Raw genomic sequence first — 21,072 nt, forward strand, 5'->3', positions numbered from 1 at the left:
AATCTCACTGTGTGGAATATAAGCTCAAGCATCTTGATTTAAGTAAAGGTTCAGGTCCTGATAACTTTCCGCCAGTCTTTTTTGCAAATTGTGCTGAACAACTAGCAGTCCCATTGACCATAATTTTTAACAAGTCTGTTACTACGGGAATATTTCCTGACACTTGGAAGCGTGCTAGAATTGTGCCAATTCACAAAAATGGAAAAAAGGACTTGGTTACGAATTATAGGCCTATTTCTATATTGTCCACCGTAGCAAAAGTCTTTGAGTCGATAGTATATAGTCATATGTTTAGGCATGTCAAGAATAAACTATCACCGAATCAGCACGGATTTATTAAGAAGCGATCTACGGACACAAATCTATCCCAGATGATGTAGCATTGGCAGTCGATACTTCAGGACAAGTAGATGCAATATATACCGATTTTTCCAAAGCTTTCGATAAAGTTAATCATCGTATATTGATAAACAAATTAGCTCACTTCGGGATTAGGGACTCCCTACTTCAGTGGTGTCAATCATATTTAAATAACAGGTGTTCTAGAGTTGTAATTGATGGTTATAGTTCAGATCCTTTTGTTTCATGCTCTGGAGTGCCGCAAGGTTCAAACCTTGGGCCATTGTTCTTCATTATATTCATTAATGACATTGAAAGATTGTTTAAGAACTCGATCTGCTATTTGTTTGCTGATGATCTTAAAATAATGCGTGTTATTAAAAGTCTCAATGATGCTGATTTGTTGCAGGCTGATATTGATAGACTCATTGATTGGTGTCACATTAATAAAATGTATCTGAATTCGTGTAAGTGCTTCCATATTAAGTTCACATTAAAACGTAAACCTCTCAGTACCCAGTACAATATCTCAGGTGAAACTCTTAAAGAAGTTTCTAAGATACGAGACTTGGGTGTAGTGGTGGACTCCAAGCTTAAATTTTCTATTCACATTGACAGTATGCTGGCCGCTGCTAACAAATCACTAGGATTTATTTTTAGAAATGGAAAGGAGTTCAGGAAGGTTTCCACTACCTTATTACTATTTAATGCCTATGTCAGAAGTAAGCTTGAGTACTGTAGCGTTGTGTGGTCCCCAACATACCGAGTCCATGTTGAGAGAATTGAAAGAGTCCAAAGAAGGTTTCTACGACACCTGGCGTACCGCTTCAGGCCGCCTCATGACGTAAACTGTTACAGTGCCCGACTTGAGCACTTTGGCATGCAAACTTTGAATGGTAGGAGAAATACTTTAGGCTTATGTTTCTTACATAAAATTATGAACGGCATGATAGACTGTCCGTCTATTCTCAATAAATTTGGTTTGCGAGTACCCCCACGTCCGCCTCGACAGCCGCGTCCTTTATTTCATGTCCGTTTGTGTAGAACGAATGTAGGAAAGCATTCGCCAGTCCCCCGCCTATCTAGTTTATATAATCGACTGTCCGGTGAAGATGAAACTGTTGACATATTTTGTGATACATTATATAAATTTAAGGAAAGAACAATTTTGTAGCTTTGGCTTAGGTTTAATTAATTTATTATTGTTATTATTGGATTTAAATTATTATTATTATTATTAATTTTAATTTCATTTTATCGGTAGACATTTTTCTTTTTGTACATTTAAATATACATGTAAGTGCATGCTGTGGTTGCCTATAATTGAAGTTGCAACTATATGTTAATTAATAAGTATTTATTGTTTTGTATACGTTAAGTTGTAAACTTTGTTGGCAATCCTTAATAAATAAATAAATAAATTAACAAATTCACTACCTTTACGTAAAATTCCTATTCAGTATAAAATGCCCCATTTTCGACTCACACTAAAATCAAACACCTCGTTTTGTTAATTAGTTATCAGTAGGGCTAGCACGATAGGGCGCGATTTGAGCGAGAGCGAGAGTTCTCGCATAGACATCTCGTGCTTTATGTCGCTCTCGCGCAAATTGCGCCTTATCGTGTTAGGTGCTCAGTTGAACGGATTCTTGAAATCATGTAAGTACAAAATAAGCAAGTGACACTGTAAGTGCGTCTATGTTTCTGTCATAGCTTTATCCCTCTCTGGTGACGCAGAGAAAGTGCGAGCGCCTAGTTATCATTACAAATAAACTTACTATGGCTTAGAATTTCGGAAGCCGAAATACACATGTTATTACTAAAAAATAGTATGTACGTACTGAATGGCAGTTTGTAAGGGGTTCATGGGGTTCATTTCGAGCTGCGCGTGCGGCGGCAATTTGCGCGAACGTCGCGACTGCATCACGCAAAAGATTATCATCAGCAGTAGGAGGAGAGCCGCCACAGCGCACGTCGCCTGCGAAAAAATTAAGTTAAAGGTAATACAAGGTAGATAAATACAATTTTAGTAAAATCAAATGTTTTTTAGTAGAAAACTTATTTGGGTGGGTTGTTTAATTTTCTATCCATAGTTTTATTATGTATGGCTTATTCAGAGGCAAACCATCATCATTGCATCCAACAATTCATCTATTGTATTCACCACAATAAAACAAAGCTGAAAATGTACAATTAGGAGGAGCTTCAAGTTAATTTTTCTCAGTTATTTTTGTAAATAAACAAAATGTTTCTTGTTATTTTCTTTTTAAACGCTTACGTTATGAATTGTAGTAAAACTTAAACTGGAAATTGTACAACAACTTTAGCAAAATCATAATTTGACTAGATTTTATTAAATTTGATGGGTCGCGCAAATTGTTACACTAAAACATCGAGTATATAATCAGAAATAGAGACAAAAAAGATTGTTGGGCAACACATCAGGCAAATGAGCCTTATAGCACTTTTAAATTTCAACTCTCATTTGCACTGAAATCATAAATTAGAAACCTGAAATAGTATAGCGCCAACAACTGTCCTGTGTAATAATAATAATAATAAATAATAACGCACACACTCAACATAGCCCCGCACTAGGGAAACCCTGTGTCGCGGGTGCCATGGACACACACATAGACAACCACAAATTACACCCAAACTCACGAGAGAAATAATTGTAGGCCATACAAATATTTCTCCCGGCCCGGGAATCGAACCTGGGACCTCTGCGTGGCAGTCCGGTATGGTAACCGTTCGGCCACGGAGGCAGTTAGTGTGTGTATGTATATTTAAAAAACATTCTGTATTTATTGTAATACAGATAATATCTCTAACTATGGGGGGCTGTTCCATTTGGTGGTGTGGGAAAAACAGCAAAACATCCAATTACAAAACAAACGGAATCACATTTCATCATTAAATATTAAATATGTAATTTTTCAATTTTCGTCCATTATAGCAAAGCACTTCAGACATTTCGTCTCTATTTCTGGTTAATATACACGATGCACTAAAATAATATTTTGTTTTGGCGTTTTGTGCAAACTTGTTTCATATCATGACAACGATCACAATAAAGTTCTTTTACATCTGTAGGAAAATAGCTATTTATGTAAAAATACCTGCAGTGCGATTTCGAGTATGGAGGCGGGCGTAGACGCGATGGGACTGGGCGCAGGCCGCAATATGTTCTGGTACTCGCTGTACATCGGTTCTATCGATTCAGTGGCAGCTGTAAGTGACACAAATGTCTGAAATAGCTTTATGGTCATTAGAACAGTTGTATTCATAGTATGAGAACAGTCTTAAATGATCCCGCCGAGGTTGGCGAGATGAAGAAGGCGATGAGGCGTACTATAGTGCGGTTGTTAATATTTGCCTTATTGGGTCTTAAATAACCTTATCTGCCTATCTAGTTTTAGATCTTTATGAAGCGGCGTAGTGATGTAACGTACCATGAGTACCTAGCATACTGATCATTTCATTTTTTCCTCATTTGTAACCAATACAGAATACACCATGAAAGGACAATGCCCAATAATAATACAGTACTGGACCAGTTAACTAAAAGTTGACGTCCGTCAATGGAAGATACAGGATTTCATTTGTATTTTTTTTAAATTTCCATATACTTAGTAATTTCACTCGATTTATATTTTTTTAACTAGGGAAAGTTGATGTTAGGGAGTTTTTTTTTAGGGTTAATTTGAAGTATGCATATAGTATGCAGATAGGTGCATTCGGCTATCAAGCCGTGGTAGCCCAGTTACCACGCTTTCACGCACATTAATGCCAATCTGAATTCTATTTACTAGGTAATAACATTGAAATTTCTTTGAATAATACAACCGCGCGGGTCGCCGCGTACGCCAAAAACGCACAAGCTAAATAAATGGAGCGTACTTTGGCATGACAGTTAAATGCACGCGGTCGCTGAGCGGCGGCAACGCGGTCTCCGCGCCATGAAATTCGTGTCGAATAATTATTCTCCACAAATTACTACTTGTTCTTATTATTATTTTTGCATAATGTATGAAAAAATTGAGCGGCTGGGAAGTTTTGCAACCTATTAAATTTGATGGTGGTGTGGACTGTAAGGCGCGGTTCTAGAAGAAGGTAACGAAAGTCGAATTTACGGCTATAGCATCGAGAAAATAAAGATTAAAAAATAGAAAGAAATATTATGAAGAAAAACTGTGCCGACCTTGAAGTCGTCGTTAGGGCCGTATACGCTGGAGGTGTGCGTTGCTAGGGGAATATTCACACGCAAACAAATCACTTAAAATAAGGACGTGTTCTACGAATATGTCGTCACGTTTTATTATCGTTGAACGACTGTCGTGACTAGCTGTTCCCACTAAATCGTGACGACAATTTATCGTTTCACGACAGCCTCCTTGCCCATCTCTGGCTACGACCCAACGCTACTGTAAGCGAGCAGAGGGCGCGGGGTACGACAGGGGAGGGCAGGGAGCAGAATAAATAAAATGTGAAGACAATAGGAGCTGTCGTCACGTTTTTATCGTGAATTTTTTTATCATCTGACAACAGTCGTTCTAGCTGTTCCCACTGTGACGACAGTTAATCGTGTCGTGCTATATGTGAACAACTTCATTTAAATATACAAGCCACAACACTGTAAACTGCACGACAATCTGTCGTCACGACATAGTGGGAACGCGTCCTAATGCGGTTTTTCAATGAAAAAAATGTCCGTCATCCGCAAGAACAGCGTGGCGTTTCGATCTTCTTTTTTTCTTTTTCTCGAAGTGGTCGCGGCGAGGTTCTCTTGCCGTACCGCGACCAAGCAAATACGAAGCCAGCGCACTCTAGTGGCGACTTCTTATCTTCTATTCCCTTCAGTCAAAGACATTTTGGCACAGTGAAAAAAGTTAGAGAGAAAGATTCGATGTTATGCCTTACTAATGAAATTAAAGTATCACCATAGAAGCGGATATTGGTTTGAATGTGAAAGTTAAATATAGCCAATAAAAATTATATGGTAAATTTAAAAATAAAAATAATTCATGTGTGGTGTTGTAAGTAAAATAACGGAATAAATTGTAAATTTTACTACGCTATTGGAAGGTATGCTGGTACTTATAGCACAGGTTTTCCTTTTTTAAGTACCAGCGGTCATATCTACTCATTCTTTGATACTTACTTGCTGTACACTATGCATGTTGTATTATTTATTTGCCATATAAATTTGTTATTATTAAAAAAAAAAATGCGCCCCAATGGTTTGACTTACAGCCTCTGTAGTGGGTGCGTATTAGCCACATTACCCCTTACTTAAACCCATAACATTTATTTTAGGTATGATAAATTATAGAATGCTAGAAGTGAGACGCAATCTGGCTCTTGTAACTTATATGTTTAGTCTGGTACGGGGAGTAATATACAACCCATTTTGTTGTCCAGGGTAGGCTTTTTGGTACCTTTTTAGAACTAATCTGGTGCTACTTCATGGAATGAGGTTATTTGCAGTACCTATCACACGATAGAGTGAGTGAGATGGCTCCTCTGCCCCGAGCACTTAAGTATCTAAATCAGTTGCTTAACTTTGACTCCTCGTTTGACCTTTTTGCATGCTCACAATCAAAATTCACGTTTTCGGAGACAGCAGTATTAAGTAATAGTTATAATGTGCTAGATTCAAATTGGATTTTATCTATTTTTTCAATAATGTTAATCTGTAATAACTTATTGTTTATGGTATTGTATTTATCAATAATATAATTTATATAATATATATAAATATACTATATAAATATTATATAATTTACATAATAATATAATTTTATCAATTTTCGTATTTTATTCATTTTTGTAATTTACTCAATACTGTTTGTTCATTTAGCTTGAAGTCTTACTATTGCGTTTGGGTTGACTGTAAGCAATATGTAATAAATAAAATAAATAAATCAGGAGTCGCACCTCTGGGTTTCTTGAACTTTGTGTGCGAAATTTAATTTGAAATTTACCACGAGTTTTCGGTGAAGGAAAACATTGTGATAAAAACCTGCGTGTCGTAGAAGGTTCATAACCCTCGGAAAACGTGTTAAGTCCCGAACCTGCCTAAACCCTCGCCTAAGACGAGACCCGTGCCCAGCAGTGGAACGTACAAATGTGTTAATGTAATAGTGCAGTCAAAGCAGATAATGGAGTTATGTGGAGTAGTAGAAGATGCATATCATTTGTTACTGGAATGTGTCTGGTACTAACAACAGAGGGCGGCGTTGATGAGAGACCTGCAGATCAACCGAACATCCTTAGGTGCTATAAATTGTATATTAAGCAATCCCCACACGAAACAGGCAAAATGACTATTACTATTTATTGAATCGGCTCTCCAACAGCGCCGCCCAGACCTGTAAGGTATAGTTTAGGCTACAATGGAACTGGCATATACATTGTATAAAAGTTCCTAAATAAACAAAGATAAAAAATAAAAAAAGGAGATAATGGTATAAAAACGGTTGTAAAAAATGGTATAAATTGTATATAATCATTATTATACACAGAATGCCAAATTCAAGTTAGCAGATTGTTTTAATAACAGATGTTCACAAAAGCCACCTAACGGGCTTACTTTTGTATAAGTCGGTGCAAATTTTATTCAAATAATGTTACTTACGTATTAATTCAACAAAGAATGTATAGTTCGCTTCGGAGTCTAGTGGTCCGTCCTTTGGGTTCACGTACTCCTTGTTGCCCCCACTGGTGTTACTGTAACAATGTTCTTAAGGTCCATTATCTACTAAAGCGGAGAGTATCTGTATTTCATCAAGCAATAGTAATTGATTATCTTGCATCCCCAAGTCACTTAGTTAAAATAAGTCAATACTATTGGTCATTCGAAAAATGCTCTTCCTTTTGGTATAAGATCGATTGGTAGAACGACAATTACACATTGTAGCATTTTAAAGAAGTAACATACGGAACATAACACTTCCAACATTAACTTAGATTAGAAAAAAAAACATTTTCCTATGTGTAACAATCGCGAAAACCTAAGAACTCGGATATACTAATATTATGAAAATTATTTCTAATTTGGATTGTAGATGATTGATTAATGTCTATTACTTGAATTTATAAAAGGACCTTTTACTTACTCTGCATTCCTTTTTCTTCTATCTCTCTTTGCCTCCTCGGGGTCAGCAGTGGTATAAAAATCGTCAACGTCAGTGGTAGTTACGACTTTAGCTGTAGTAGTGGTGTGGTGTACGACAATATGTTGGCGTTCAGGGCGAAGTAAACAACGCTGGCAGGTTTCGTTTTTTAATATAGGGTTGGATTCGTTGTAAAGCCTCTTTCCGTCGCCTATTACTAGGGTTAGGATGCCATTATCTGGAAAATCATCACTGTGGAAAAAAAAACACTTTAAAAACGAAACAATAAATAACATTTAAACTCGAACACGAAAGGAAGGAGGCATGAAAACCTAAGACATAGTCAATGTACATATAGATACAAGGAGTGACAGAGGGGTGAAAACCACGAAATATTAATTACTTTTTAAATTCCGGATTCCCTAGAATTGTTTAACTGCATAAAATAAAGCTGCTCACCTAGGAAGCTGAACTTGGATTTTAAAAACTTATCTTCCGCCAAAATAAACATACTTTAAGAGCTACAAGCAAAAGCTTGTTTTAACCAATTCGCGTCTAGGATTGCTTTAAAATTCAAATTCAGCTTTCCAGGTGAACAGTTTTGTCCTACGATGCAGTAAATACTATTTTCAGAAATCCGGAATTAGAAAAGTAATAAATTAAATATTTTATGGTTTTAATCACTCCATGTCACCCCATGTATCTACATCGTCGCCTGAAAACCTCGCATACGCTTTTTCACAGTTTGTTTTTACTGATTTTTGTTGAAAAAAACTTATCAACTTGCCTAAATATATTATTAAAGTAATATAGTATCTGAGAGAGGTATAATTTAACTAATTAAAATGCTAACTACAAACTTTATAGTGTTTACTACATTTTACACCACATTTTTATCTTTGTCCTAAAAAGTTACATACGAGGTATTCACTCTAAGTGTCGTATTCTAGAACTCTACTCAATGCTCAAGTCAGGATTTGAGCAGATTTGAGAATGATTTCAAGTACTGGAAAACCGACCCTAATGGCAAGGACTGGAGTATGATTTTCAGTGCTCACTGCAATACTCAAGTCCTGACTTGAGTATTGAGTAGAGTTCTGGAATACGACCCTTAGACGTTGGTATGTAGACATTTATATATTCATATCGACTCATCCGTAGAACAAAAGATCTATGTGCGAGACTGCTTATTCTCAGGACATTGTACATTTCGATCCTTGTTCTTAGCTGTGGATATGAGATCGACCGTTGCAAAGCGTTGTGCGATTTTATATTTCCGAAACGAAATAAGATATAAAAATTCTGAAAACACCTATAGATAGACCTTAGTTTGAATAACGAGAATATGTAATTATCCTCTTTTCGCTGTATAATCACATCGGACTCTGTTCTTCGGATGAATCGATAATATGGAACTCTATTTCGACCATCGGACATAATATAATAAGACAAGTATAGTCCGTCCAACGATTTATTTTACTTTTGACAGCTCTACTAGTAATCAATTAGTGACGTCCTAATGTGTTACCGATTTCATTACTTATAACAATCGATTTTATTCATGAAGAAGTTTTAATCGTAATTTGAACTCGTTCAAAAACAATGAATTCGTCGAACAAAGTTAGTTTATAAAAAAAAGCTTTAATTGATTTAACATTGACATTTTCAACACTGTATTAGGTATTAAGAAATGGGGTAACGTGCGACCTCGGCGGAACAGTAAACCTTTACAATTTATTATAATTATTTCAAATTTATTTATTTTTATTATAATTTATTACACCGGTACCAAAACTTAAACAACGAAGTAATCTGTCGGCTGTAGTAAGAAAAACCAGAGTCCATGAAGTATTTATTGCATTTTTTGTCTATGGTTGCTTGTCAATAATTATGGAACTTCATAAACACGCTTATGTCAAAAGTATAATATAATAAATGGTTAGACGGAGTAAAGGGCCACTTCCGCCTGTTCGGCACGTAAATGTTTACACTTCGCTCGGTGCGTAGGGTTGTCACATTCTTATTGTAGTTGTACCTACAGGTTACAAACATATTTTGAAAAAGTATCTATGCATCCGATCGGGTTCGGTCAAGTCGATGAGTTTGACTCTTAATTGAGTTGACGCTAATGCGCTCGAAGGTGACTAATAAAGCCTCGTGCACATTGGGGGCTCGTGAGTACACCGCCAACGTAATCATAGTTAATGGCGGAGGCTGGGGGTGTCTTTATTTCGTCACGTTTAGCATCGAGATTAGCTTTTCGCTGCTCTTCAAACTCGTGGACTTGTCTCTCCATAATCCCCCGCTATATCGGGCGCAGTACTGCCAAATCTTCCCATTGAGACGACGCAATGCTACATCTTCTCATATATCGCTTCTGAATATCTTTGTAACCGGAGGAGTTGACCCCAACGTTTCCGCCTCATTCATCCAGGGTAGTACCGCCCCCTTACTTATTTCTGCTGCTAAGTAGTAATATGAGCATTACTGCGTTCCGGTTTTGAAGGGTACGGGTGCTGGTGAAATTATAGGCACATATGACTTTTCAACTTATGTCTTATGGTGATGGGCGCAAAGGCAGTGCACCTCAGATCTTTGCGATTTAAAGCTCTGAGTGGCACTGCAACTGTTATGGACAGGCCAGTCCTTTACTATCAGGCGCACGACTTGTTCGAACCGTCACTTAGCAACATAGAAAAAAGTTTATGGTTTCTGCCAAAAAGTGGCAGACAGGCAGATGTATAACACAAGAACTTACTTGGTGAATATATCAGTTATGTACGACCCAAGCATGGGTTGTACGGAATGCGCTTCTTCGTACTCTATTACGTCCAATTCTTGAGGAAACTTCATTAGATCTTTCATGTCGTATTTGGGAGGTAAACGGACCACGTGGACTCTGGAACAAATAATATACTCAATCAAAATTATTATTAACAACATTTATCTACACTTATCGCAATATGACGAGTCAATTTTAGATTTATCATTATAACGCTATACTTACAATTTTAGGAGAAATTATAACAACGCTAGTAATACAGTCGATGAAGGTGGCCACTAGCGCACGGATGAACCAGATTTTACGAGTAGCAAGTTTATCACATTACGGATTTAAACACGCGGGCCACTGCTTTTTAAGAAAAGAAACAATTGACAACATTTCAAATTGATGATGGTATAAAAGAAGAAACCATTTAGAGATTTGGTTGTCTTGAACACGATATTATTTTTTTTTTCAGAATTTATTATTAACTAAATTATTATGTTATATTTACACATAACCTTAAAGTAGCCAAAAATAAACGGCAATGGATTTCAAACAGTATGGTTTCTTTCTTTTATTATTTTATTTTTGAATGAATCCGAGATCATACAAAGAGAATTGGGATGTCGCTTGTGCACTACGTCCGATTAAAATCCGAGAAAATACGGATATCGCTTTATATCTAGAGATAAAATGACACACTTGCAACATTTCGAGCCGTCATTTTTCGAGTTCGGAATTGATACGCATCAGACGTAGTACGCAAACGCCCTTATCAATTATGACAGTGAGTGACAGACTTAATCGTTACTTTAGAAATAATTATTGATCTAAAGTTTAGTAGTTTTTAGTAGTAATAGTTCGTCCTGGTTTTGCACACATCACATAATATCAATGAAGATTTGGGACGACTAAGTTTTAATCGACCCTACTTTACTTCATGTTTTGTTTAAAAATAAAGTTATAACCTGACCAGATATACATTTTTTCCTGCGTTCCTGACCTTAATAAAGAGAAATGGTGGTTGCTGCGAGTAAGATCCCAAAAGATTACTCTATATATATATATATATATTATGTGAATTTCATTTAAATGCAAATACTCAAATCTTTACGTACTTTTAATGTTTAATAGCTATTTAGTTCAGGTACAAACATTCGTTGTTTGTGTTTATATTTAAACAAAATTGTTGGCGGCACTTAAGTATTTATAAACCTTATAAATTCATAAACATTACGCTCTGGGGTTTTGCTGCTTAGTATCATTAAACATGCCTTGAACTCACAAAATATTTTTTTTTTTTCAGATAGAAGAGGACCTATTAAATTATAAGGAACGGATATCAAAAAATGTTTATGAGAAATTGCACAACTGCAATTTCAGAATCTGAATGTGCAATTAATGTTTTCTCTACTAATAAACTTTATTATATACATAAATTTTAATAATCTTTCACGGGAAGTGAGTAATTCGTTTTTCATCAATTCTGAAAAAATACATTTTTTAAATTAACAGTTTGATATATATTTTTATTTTAATATGAAAATAGTATAGAAAACTCTTAGACAAGAGTTTACGTAATCTCCCAATCTCACAGTTCCCCTATTGGCCTTAAAATAGTGAAGTAATTAATGTTTAAAAATTCTTTAATAACAAACTGCAATGCGATAGTGATAGACTAAATATATCGATAAATGTAACGTACCTGTAACAGCATAAAGGGCCATTCCTCTCAGGGACCTTTGTCAATTGTGTTTGAAATAGATATTTATTGCTTTCTTTGTCGAAAAACTGAAAAAGTAATGTATATATAGGATTAACCAGGTCGGCAATACTGTTGGTAAGTTTACGCAATATGTATTGCTAACTTAGATAGAAGATAAGAGTATCATGAAGTCGAAAATTTATTTGGAATGAAACACGCCACTTGTACTGAAGGTGTAAAGGATATCTATGTAGAGGTGGCAGAGGAAGGGCTGCAGGGGTTTGAGTGGAGGGCGACCATAGGGATCAGAGAATGCCATTAGTTAAGATCCAGAGAATCGATATGCAGTCGAGGTCCTATTAGGATAATGATAGCTGGTCCTACGAAGTAGTATTCTAATAGCGCTGCTGGTGCTGGTGGCCTGGATAGCAGTAATATGGCTTGGTCCAAGGGTAGTAATAGCCTCCGCAGCAAGTTACTTAGCAAGTTTTAGCAGTTGAAAAGACGAATTTATACAGTACAACAACAATATTAATATCTTAAATTGCAAATGAAGTTAGATGAGCTGTTATATTGGGAACAAAGCCTAATGTCTGTTGCCTCACCGTGGCTACCGCTCATAACAATAGAGCTACAGATCGAGTCGGCTTCTTACGAATTTCTCTGTGACTGCTTATATCTTTTTATGGGGTTTAAATAGCCTTTTTGTCGTGGCGCTACCTGTGTGATACTCATGAGTTTCTTCACTCACCCAGGTACCTTTACAGCCACCAGAAGACTGACAGAAATATCGCTATATTAATTGCTAAATTTATTTTATTGAATATCATCAACAAATATTGGTTTGACTTCACACAAAACGTTCTTTGTTGTTACTGCACAAAATGAAATATATAGCTTTAAAATTGTTTATGCAATCCCAAATTACACATTTTTGTTACATTTTGCATGGCGTGTCAACCACTTTTCTAAATTAGTTGCGATCTGAGTGTTCTGGATAGTGTAGGGAATTCCCTAAATTGAAAAGCTGTATTTTTTTTGTTCTTTATTTATTTAGGGGCTTTCATCGTTATTTAACATATCATTAGAAAAACTTTACCCCAAGAAAACAATAAAATCCAGACAGATAAATCAAAACACTACCTAACCAAGATGTATTTGGTGTGATTGTTTTGCACACATTATTACTATCAATTCTATTCATATCAAAGACAACTTTGTTACATAATTATTTAAGGTAAGTTTGTGGTATGTGGTACTGTGAAAGTGTGTATATAACACATTAACATTATCTTAAATAATATTTAGACTGGTAACCTACCTTGGACCACTTGGCTCCTGGTTTTCTATCTGGGGCAGCAACCTGCGTATGACACACTGCAATCTCCTCCTCACCCCGCCTTCTAGTTCGGGTTACCGCACTCAATTTCACCGTGTATATTGCATTTGGGAACAGTTCTTCAAATCTGTTGAGGCAATTAAAGCAAAATGAAAGTTAATACAATACACTTTTCAGTTTCATCGTGTATGTATATTACATTTGTGTAAACCGATAAAAAACAACACAACAATATAAAAGATAACCTTAAGTAAATTTCTCAAAGCATTGTCTACACGTTTAGTAAACTACAAAGAGGACAAAATATGAATGCTTTGTATTTTTCTTATCTCTTCATTAACCATCTTATTAGAAACGTAACGCCGTTAAGTTGCCTGCCTATCGGTATTCTACACAACATATCACGAAGAGTGTGCAATAGAATTGCATACTTTGATTCCACCTTCCCCTTTCCATCATCGGGGGACTACACGTGGGCTGGGGTTTCACCATGTTGTGGATATTCCCGGGATTCGTAGGAAGCGTTTTGCTTCCACTATGGCTATGGGGTGGAATTCTTTGCCTGCGGACTTGTTCGCCGAACGCTATGACTTGGACCTTTTCAAGGCAAGAGTGAATAGGCATTATTTAGGTGTGCTTGCTACGTCGTCGACCTCATGGTCGCTGTCCAGTAGGTGAGATGGAGGTCAAAAGCGCGCTTATTTGTGTATAAAAAAAACTGAGGAAATTTTCTTACAAATTATGCAACTTTCGAAAATATAGATAGATAGATACAGTTTAGAGTCAAGATTTCAATTTTAAAAAATGTGTATGGCAACTTTCCGAACTTCTGATATCGGCTTGCATCCGTAGAGACTTTTTTTGTGGGATAAAACTATCATTCGTCAGAAAAAGCTTAATCTGTCTGTCGTTCGGAGATCCTTTGTGCTGGCCGGTGGATGATGTTCTACTTTAGAGAGCTTTAATATTTACCTGGCTGTTCTGGACTCGTTACTCATGAATCTTGATAAAGGACCCCAGGTCTCCTTTTTAATTTTATTTTTGTTTTCTTTATACTCTCTTACTCCAGTCAGCTCCATCTGTAAAATAATAAGCATAAGAGAAAAATACAATGAATTATACTCGTATTAGCCAAATTCGATATGGAATGTTTAAAAAGAAAACGTAGCTATAATTTCAGGCACAAAGAACATTTTTAGGTCGTGGGCTCTAGCTCTGCCCACACTTACTCGCCTAATTGGAATTTAAATAAGTACGTAGGTAATTGGGTTATGTAAAATTATCCAATTATTATAAACGGTTACCTATCAGAATTCGAAATTACATTTTCCAGAAATAACGTTGGCTCGAAGTTTCATAACTTCGAAAGTAATTTTGAGAGGAAAATGCTTTTAAACCTACCTTAACCTAACCTAACCGAACCTAATCGTGGCTTTGCGATAAACATCCAACATATCCTGAAAGAACAACGGTTTCGTTATAATTCGGTTTTCGGTGTAATGAAAGTTCGAACAAACGTTATTTCGGAAAAAATAAATTCGAGTTTGTGATAGGTTACCATTATAAACATTGCTAAATTATTTTAACATTTTTTAATTATTTTTGTTCATAGGAAATGAAACTATATTTCCGGATTTAAATCGCGTATATTTATTTTTTTCAAACAAACCAAACGTTTCGGGCCCTTTACAGGTCCCATGGTCACGGTTGACTCGTCATCAATCGGAAGCGTCGGTTTGTTTGAAAAAACAAATATACGCGATTTAAATCCGGAAAAATAGTTTCATTTCCTATGTGTAACAATCGCGAAAACCTAAGAACTCGATATATTTTTGTTCATTTGTCAAAATTACCAATAAGCTAATACGTTACGTTTCGTGAAACGTTAACGCAAGTTAATAATGCGGTTAAATTAAAATGCAGCTATTGTTTTGAACACTGTAAGGGTTTTAATGGTTCTAGTTTATTTACAGATGTACCTATTACAAAAGTGCACAAAGCTCTCGTCTCCCTTCAATTAAAAAAAATGGGATGACACTGTGCCTAAATAATTAATACTTGTAATTATTATGTTGGTTTCGAATTAATTACTAGTGTTTTGAAAATTTAAGCAAAATTCGTCTATAATGAGTCTAATCGAATTTAGAGGAAAAATATTAAATTTGTTATAACTGCGAAAATATCTAAAAATCATATGTTCAGGAACAGGTACTGCGGTATTCTCAGAAGATCTCAATATCAGGAGATCAACACCCTATGGTCACCACAACACAGTATTGCAGACTGAATGTATGGGTATCAAGTTGGCAACAGAAGCAATCATAGCGAGAAGAGTAAAGAATCACTCCATCCGTATACTCTCCGACAGCTTGTCAGTACTTCAAGCACTGAGCAGCTATGACATTAATACAGGGCTTATTTATGAATGCCATCAAGCACTCATGGAGGTATGTATACATAACCACGTAATTCTACACTGGATTAAAGGACAGCTGCTCACGTGGCAAGGACGCAGCAGATATAATGACTAAAAAAAGGTCGGAGACGGACGCTGTAGGACCAGAATCCATAGTGACCCTCCCCTGCAAATGGTCATGAACAACTATAAACAAAGGTACAAAATCTTCTCATAATAACATATGGACAATGCTTACTGTTTATAGGCAGGCAAGGGAAGCACTCCCAATGCTTAACGCCAGCCTATCTCGAAAATTAATCAAACTTAAAAGGCAAGAGTTTCGCACCCATAACTGCTGCCCTAACGGGTTATGGTCCATACAATAAACACCTTTTTAATTTAGGTCTCACAGACAACCCTCTATGCAGAGCGTGCATGGCGCCTACTAGTGCTCCGGCATGGCCAACTACAGGGCAAAGCACCTCTGTGTGCCGAGGTCGCTGCCCCTAGTTTTCAGCAAACGAAGGCGGTTGCTGAGATTCCTGGAGGAGCTTCGGCGGCACGAGTAAGACCCATCACAAGCAAAATAGGCGCCTAGACGCCGAGTTGCGTACACCAGCCCTTTACATTAAGTACCAAGATCATATGTTTTTGTTTGTTGATATTTATTCTACATCGAATTTGGCTAGAGCATAGGAAGTGGTTTCGTAAATTCATAAAGCTCTGTGTTGGTCATATAATTCATGCAACTACCCACTTCTCTGCAAGGATCTGAATCTATTGCCTCTAAATATTCGACGAAAAATCTTTGATATTGCACATATTCTAAACGTTATAAATGGTAATGTTTGCTTTGACTTATTGGGTGATATTTCGTTTATTGTTCCTACTAGTTCTATGAGACACTATCACCCTATTGCAGTTCCCTTAGCGAGGACTAACTATAGACAATAATTTTGTGTGTAGACCTAGCAAGAGCTTGGATAGTGTGCTGAGCAATCATGACCTTAAAGTTGATATGTTCAATTGTAATGTTGATGTGCTAAAGCGTAAACTCTTGGAGATTCTATTTACCTAAGTTTATTAAATAAATTATGATTAGCACAGGTATTGGGTTATTATATTTATGTAAGTGCACGATGTTAAGAAATACTTTTTATTGTTCGTTTGTTTAATGCTCGTGTATGATTTGTTTGACGATATAGGTGGAAACCTGTGGTTGGCTTTATGTTTATATTCCTGTTTTTATTAAATGTAAGAAGCTGTTAGTTTTCCAAGAATAAATAAATAAATAAACTCTACGCTTCGAAATTCACTTGGCTGGTTCATTAGTTTCTTACATGCCTAACACGTTTTGCATGACTACAGTCTGTCTTCTTCTTCTTCTTCTTTTAAATGTTATGGCTCCATCGAAATAATCAATGATTTTGCCAATGTCAAGTAAAAATAACTATGTACGGTAGTTTAATATTATTATAAAAATTATACAAAAAAAATGGCGATTGCGCCAATGTCCTGTGAGAATCTTTCAATCAGAAGTCTTCATTTTTTCTTTGTCTTTTTTGTTTGTTCTTTGTTTTTTTTCTGTTTTTTTTCTTCTTCTTTATTTATTAGTGACTTGGTCTGACAGTCTGTCTTTTTTGAAGACGGAGTAAATTGACATTTGCAGGGTTGCCAATTGTCATAAAATTTCAAATAGTCATGTAGTAGTTGTCGACAGTTTTATCGATAGATTGTGAAAGAAGGCAATAGCCAAAAATGTGAGAATTGTGAATGTAACGACGTTTTAAAGATTATTAATTGCGTTATTGCCTTGATTGTTCTTATTTGGACAGTCGGCCTACCAGTATAGAAATAAATTTTTATTCATATACATATTAATAAGGACAGACCTTTAAAACACGTCTCCGCTTAAATGTAAATGGAGTGTATGCATGTATGAACTTACAAAAATTGACATCCAAACGAACCTGTACACAGCAGTTGGACGAATAATGGGCTCATGATGATTCAAATGAAACAAGTTCGGCGATTTATTACATAAGTGTAATCAACATTCAGTTGACAGTCGATAGAATATTTATTGATTGCAATTACTAGCTGCTTGCAAGCGGGCAACACTTCCGCGAAGACTGTAATTTTATTCCATCTTTAAAAAAAAGACGGACTGTTATAGTTATAAGTGAACTTACCATGTATCCCTTGATCTCAGCGTTTGGTTTTATCGGCGGGCCCCACGTAAGGTCCATCTGTGTCGCCGAACAATTGGCTCTCGGATCGCTCGGTTTGCCAGGTGTACCGTCTAAAGTGGCTGCTTCCATCTCGTCAGACCAGTCCCAACACTTCTTTGTGTAGTCTTGGCATGCTCTTACCTACGTAAATATAATAATAGTAATAATAAGGCACACACTCAACATAATGTAAAATGTAACGAAATAGTAGAGCTTTTAGTAACAGTAGAGCTTACTGTGAAAGAGTTCGTCCGGAGAAGTACTGCCACCTTACCTATTTCTGCTGTTAAGCAGTAACGTAAGCATTACTGCGTTTCGGTTTTGAAGGGTAAGGGTGCTGTTGACATTGCTGGTACACGGGACTTGTCAACTTATTTTTTTTTTATTGGGTCTGGCAACTTATGGTCCATATAATATATAACTTAAGGACTAACATACATATGATATAATATAAAAACTACATAATTAAAAACTTATGTCTCAGGGTGACAGGTGCAGTGGCAGTGCCCCTCAGATCTTTATGATAAGTTCTGCGTAGCATTGCTAATCGAACAAGATGAAAGACAGCTAGGTAGCATTCATATGGTGTATCTGTTTCATATTGCCATTTAAAATAATGACAAAAACCAACCAACAAGGTCAACCGTGACCATGGGACCTGTAAAGGGCCCGAAACGTTGGTTTGTTTGAAAAACAAATATACGCGATTTAAATCCGGAAAAATAGTTTCATTTCCTAATGAAAAAAGGTAACAGATCATATAACCATTGATTTATGATATTGAGCCGTTTTAATATGTATACTTTTCGATTGAAGGCCTTGAATCCAAGACAAGATATAAATATATAAAAAAAATATTTCGCCTTATGCGGCTGGTCTGCCGTTGAGACGATTTAAAAAATTTCCTTTCACTGTTCTATAGATTATGATTATTTTAGTTTGTACATTTACCCCATTGAACAGTATTTCCATAGAAAATAGTCATGGTTCCTACAAGTTTAGACGATTTACAGCCTTCATAAATTTATCGACTAGTCATCAAATGGAAAAGTCAGTTAAAGGTTACACCAACAACTTTTACCTTAAAAATATAAGTGCTGTGAGGTTCCAGGTTATCAAACATATAAGGAAGATTTCTTGAATCTCGTGAATGGTATGCTTTTCTTGGAGTTCCACCGTCTTTCTTTTTAGCCTCCAAAAGATAATAGTGAATAAGATTAGCTATATCTTCAGGTGGGGAAGCCCAGTCAATTGTGACTGAAGTAGCAGAAAACCCTTTAATATCTATTACTGGTACGAAATTTGGTTCCACATCCAATGTTTTGCCGGATTTCACTTTAGAAGTAGCACTTCCATGTTTTGTGTGCACTGTCACTTTTACCGTGTACTCTGTAGACGGTTTCAAGTTGGTCAAAACAAAAGATGTAGCATTTTTTTCTGGTCTTGTGAAGAAATATACAAAACCTTCCGGTGGGGTTGCAAAGCTGACTTCATACTTGTCAATTTCGGAATTGAACGGATCGACAGTCCAGTTGAAATATAATTCTGTCCTGTTTATACCAATGACAGAGTCTATCAAGATTTTAGGGTCGCCATACACTATTAGGTCAACTTTTCCAATGACTACTCCTGAGACTGTGTCGTTTAATTTACATTCGTATGTGCCGTTTTGGTGCGGCACTACCTTATTAATGGCGAGTATGCTTTGAATGTGTGTTTCGTTAATTACTGTAAAATTCCGCGAGTAAGTAGAATCATCTCCAATTCTCTGCCATACTACGTTTTCAGGAATGTTGTAGGCTGAAAAAGTAATAAGAAGGTTATGAAAAGCGTAATTTGAATTTAGAGTTAGATATAGATTATAATTATTTTTAAAGTAAAAACATTAGGAAAACAATGGTATTTTTCGATGCCCAAAAGCATATCCAAAGACACAAATACTGTCGTGCATGTTATAAATAAGGACACGGAAATTATCGATACTTTATGGTATCAAATACTTTTTATCGTTTCAGTAAACTTCCACTTAGTCGAAGGCCTAAAGATTTCAATGTGAATTCTATTTCATATCATGCTAGCGCAATTTCAGCAACAACATTACATTGGAATTTTTTAATGTAACAAATACTTTAATAAAAAACGTTGATTGATTCATTGGTGTTTTATTGCGTCTTAGTAGGTCAAAAATACTTATATATTATTATATATATGAGTAAGATACTTTTTATCCGACACTACTCACGAGTATAGAATCTGCACTTTTGATTGGATATTGTATCCTTAGGTATACGAATGCGTTTGATCTCTCAGCGCATGCATAACAGTAGAAACGTATATGGAGCGCATATGTTATTATGATTGAAATAGAAAAAATATAAAAATTCGAATAGTGGCGTCACATTAAGGTACATACTTTTAAAGACACATTCCATTTTGACACTGTTTTCCTTGTCCTCTTGCGTGGCATTTACATAGTAAGTGACATTTGTAGGAATAAATTCCGCTGGAAATGTGACGTCCAGTGTCACCTTTTCTTTGTGTGTAACATTACCAAGTTTAGCTTCACAAATATAGTCGCCAGTGTTGGCCTTATTGGTTTTGATGATTGTCAATAAGGACTCCATGTATTGAGTACCATCTTCATCTTTGTGTAGTGACTTAGTTATAACAATTTTCCTGTTGGTAGAAATTTTTTATTTAAAATGGTAGAAACTAAACACACTGGCAAATTTAGCGGAACATTAGAAGATCCCCATTTATTTTAGATTTAATTTGAAAAAATAAAAGTCGATTGTCATTTTATTCATTAATTTATAGAGGTCGGTTTTCCTTTCTTGTACATTTTTTAAACTTTAGTTAAGACTGTAAGTCGATGTTAATTTAACTGCTACTGTATGTCGTCTTATTCTTATTTATTTCAATATAAACATTACTATTTTAAATTCTCACTTTTTTGTTCCATTAAATGTGCCAAAATATAAAATTTTTATATTGGTATAACATAAGTATAATTTTTGTTTTCTCTTTTATTTTATTTTGTTTTATTATAATTTCAATGTGATTTTATTATAATATTTCAATTTTCAGTTTTTAATGTTATTTTATTTCAATTTTAATTTCATTTTTCATTATATTTTATTCTATTACATTTATAAATATTAAACCGTAAACTAAC

At 35.7% G+C, this 21,072-nt stretch overlaps 1 protein-coding gene across 3 annotated transcripts in view; it reads right to left on the reverse strand.

Annotated features, from left to right (window-relative positions):
- LOC113228144 (tyrosine-protein phosphatase 69D-like) overlaps positions 1 to 21,072 on the reverse strand; it is a 50,163-nt gene that overhangs the window by 22,855 nt on the left and 6,236 nt on the right. For all 3 annotated transcript variants that reach the window (XR_003310273.1, XM_026461333.1, XM_026461332.1), the window contains exons 3-13: positions 20,311 to 20,573; positions 18,979 to 19,697; positions 17,859 to 18,038; positions 14,241 to 14,347; positions 13,251 to 13,395; positions 11,930 to 12,015; positions 10,216 to 10,356; positions 7,461 to 7,709; positions 6,980 to 7,071; positions 3,462 to 3,571; positions 2,181 to 2,317 (exon numbers count right to left, since the gene is read on the reverse strand). Coding sequence is in view for 2 of the 3 variants with exons in the window: in XM_026461333.1 (XP_026317118.1) it covers positions 2,181 to 2,317; positions 3,462 to 3,571; positions 6,980 to 7,071; positions 7,461 to 7,709; positions 10,216 to 10,356; positions 11,930 to 12,015; positions 13,251 to 13,395; positions 14,241 to 14,347; positions 17,859 to 18,038; positions 18,979 to 19,697; positions 20,311 to 20,573 (2,229 nt within the window). In the remaining variant the exon portion in view is untranslated. The remainder of the gene's footprint in view (positions 1 to 2,180; positions 2,318 to 3,461; positions 3,572 to 6,979; positions 7,072 to 7,460; positions 7,710 to 10,215; positions 10,357 to 11,929; positions 12,016 to 13,250; positions 13,396 to 14,240; positions 14,348 to 17,858; positions 18,039 to 18,978; positions 19,698 to 20,310; positions 20,574 to 21,072) is intronic.

Source organism: Hyposmocoma kahamanoa, unplaced genomic scaffold, assembly GCF_003589595.1.
Source record: "Hyposmocoma kahamanoa isolate Upper Pololo Valley unplaced genomic scaffold, ASM358959v1 224, whole genome shotgun sequence".
Taxonomy (NCBI): Eukaryota; Metazoa; Arthropoda; class Insecta; order Lepidoptera; family Cosmopterigidae; genus Hyposmocoma; species Hyposmocoma kahamanoa.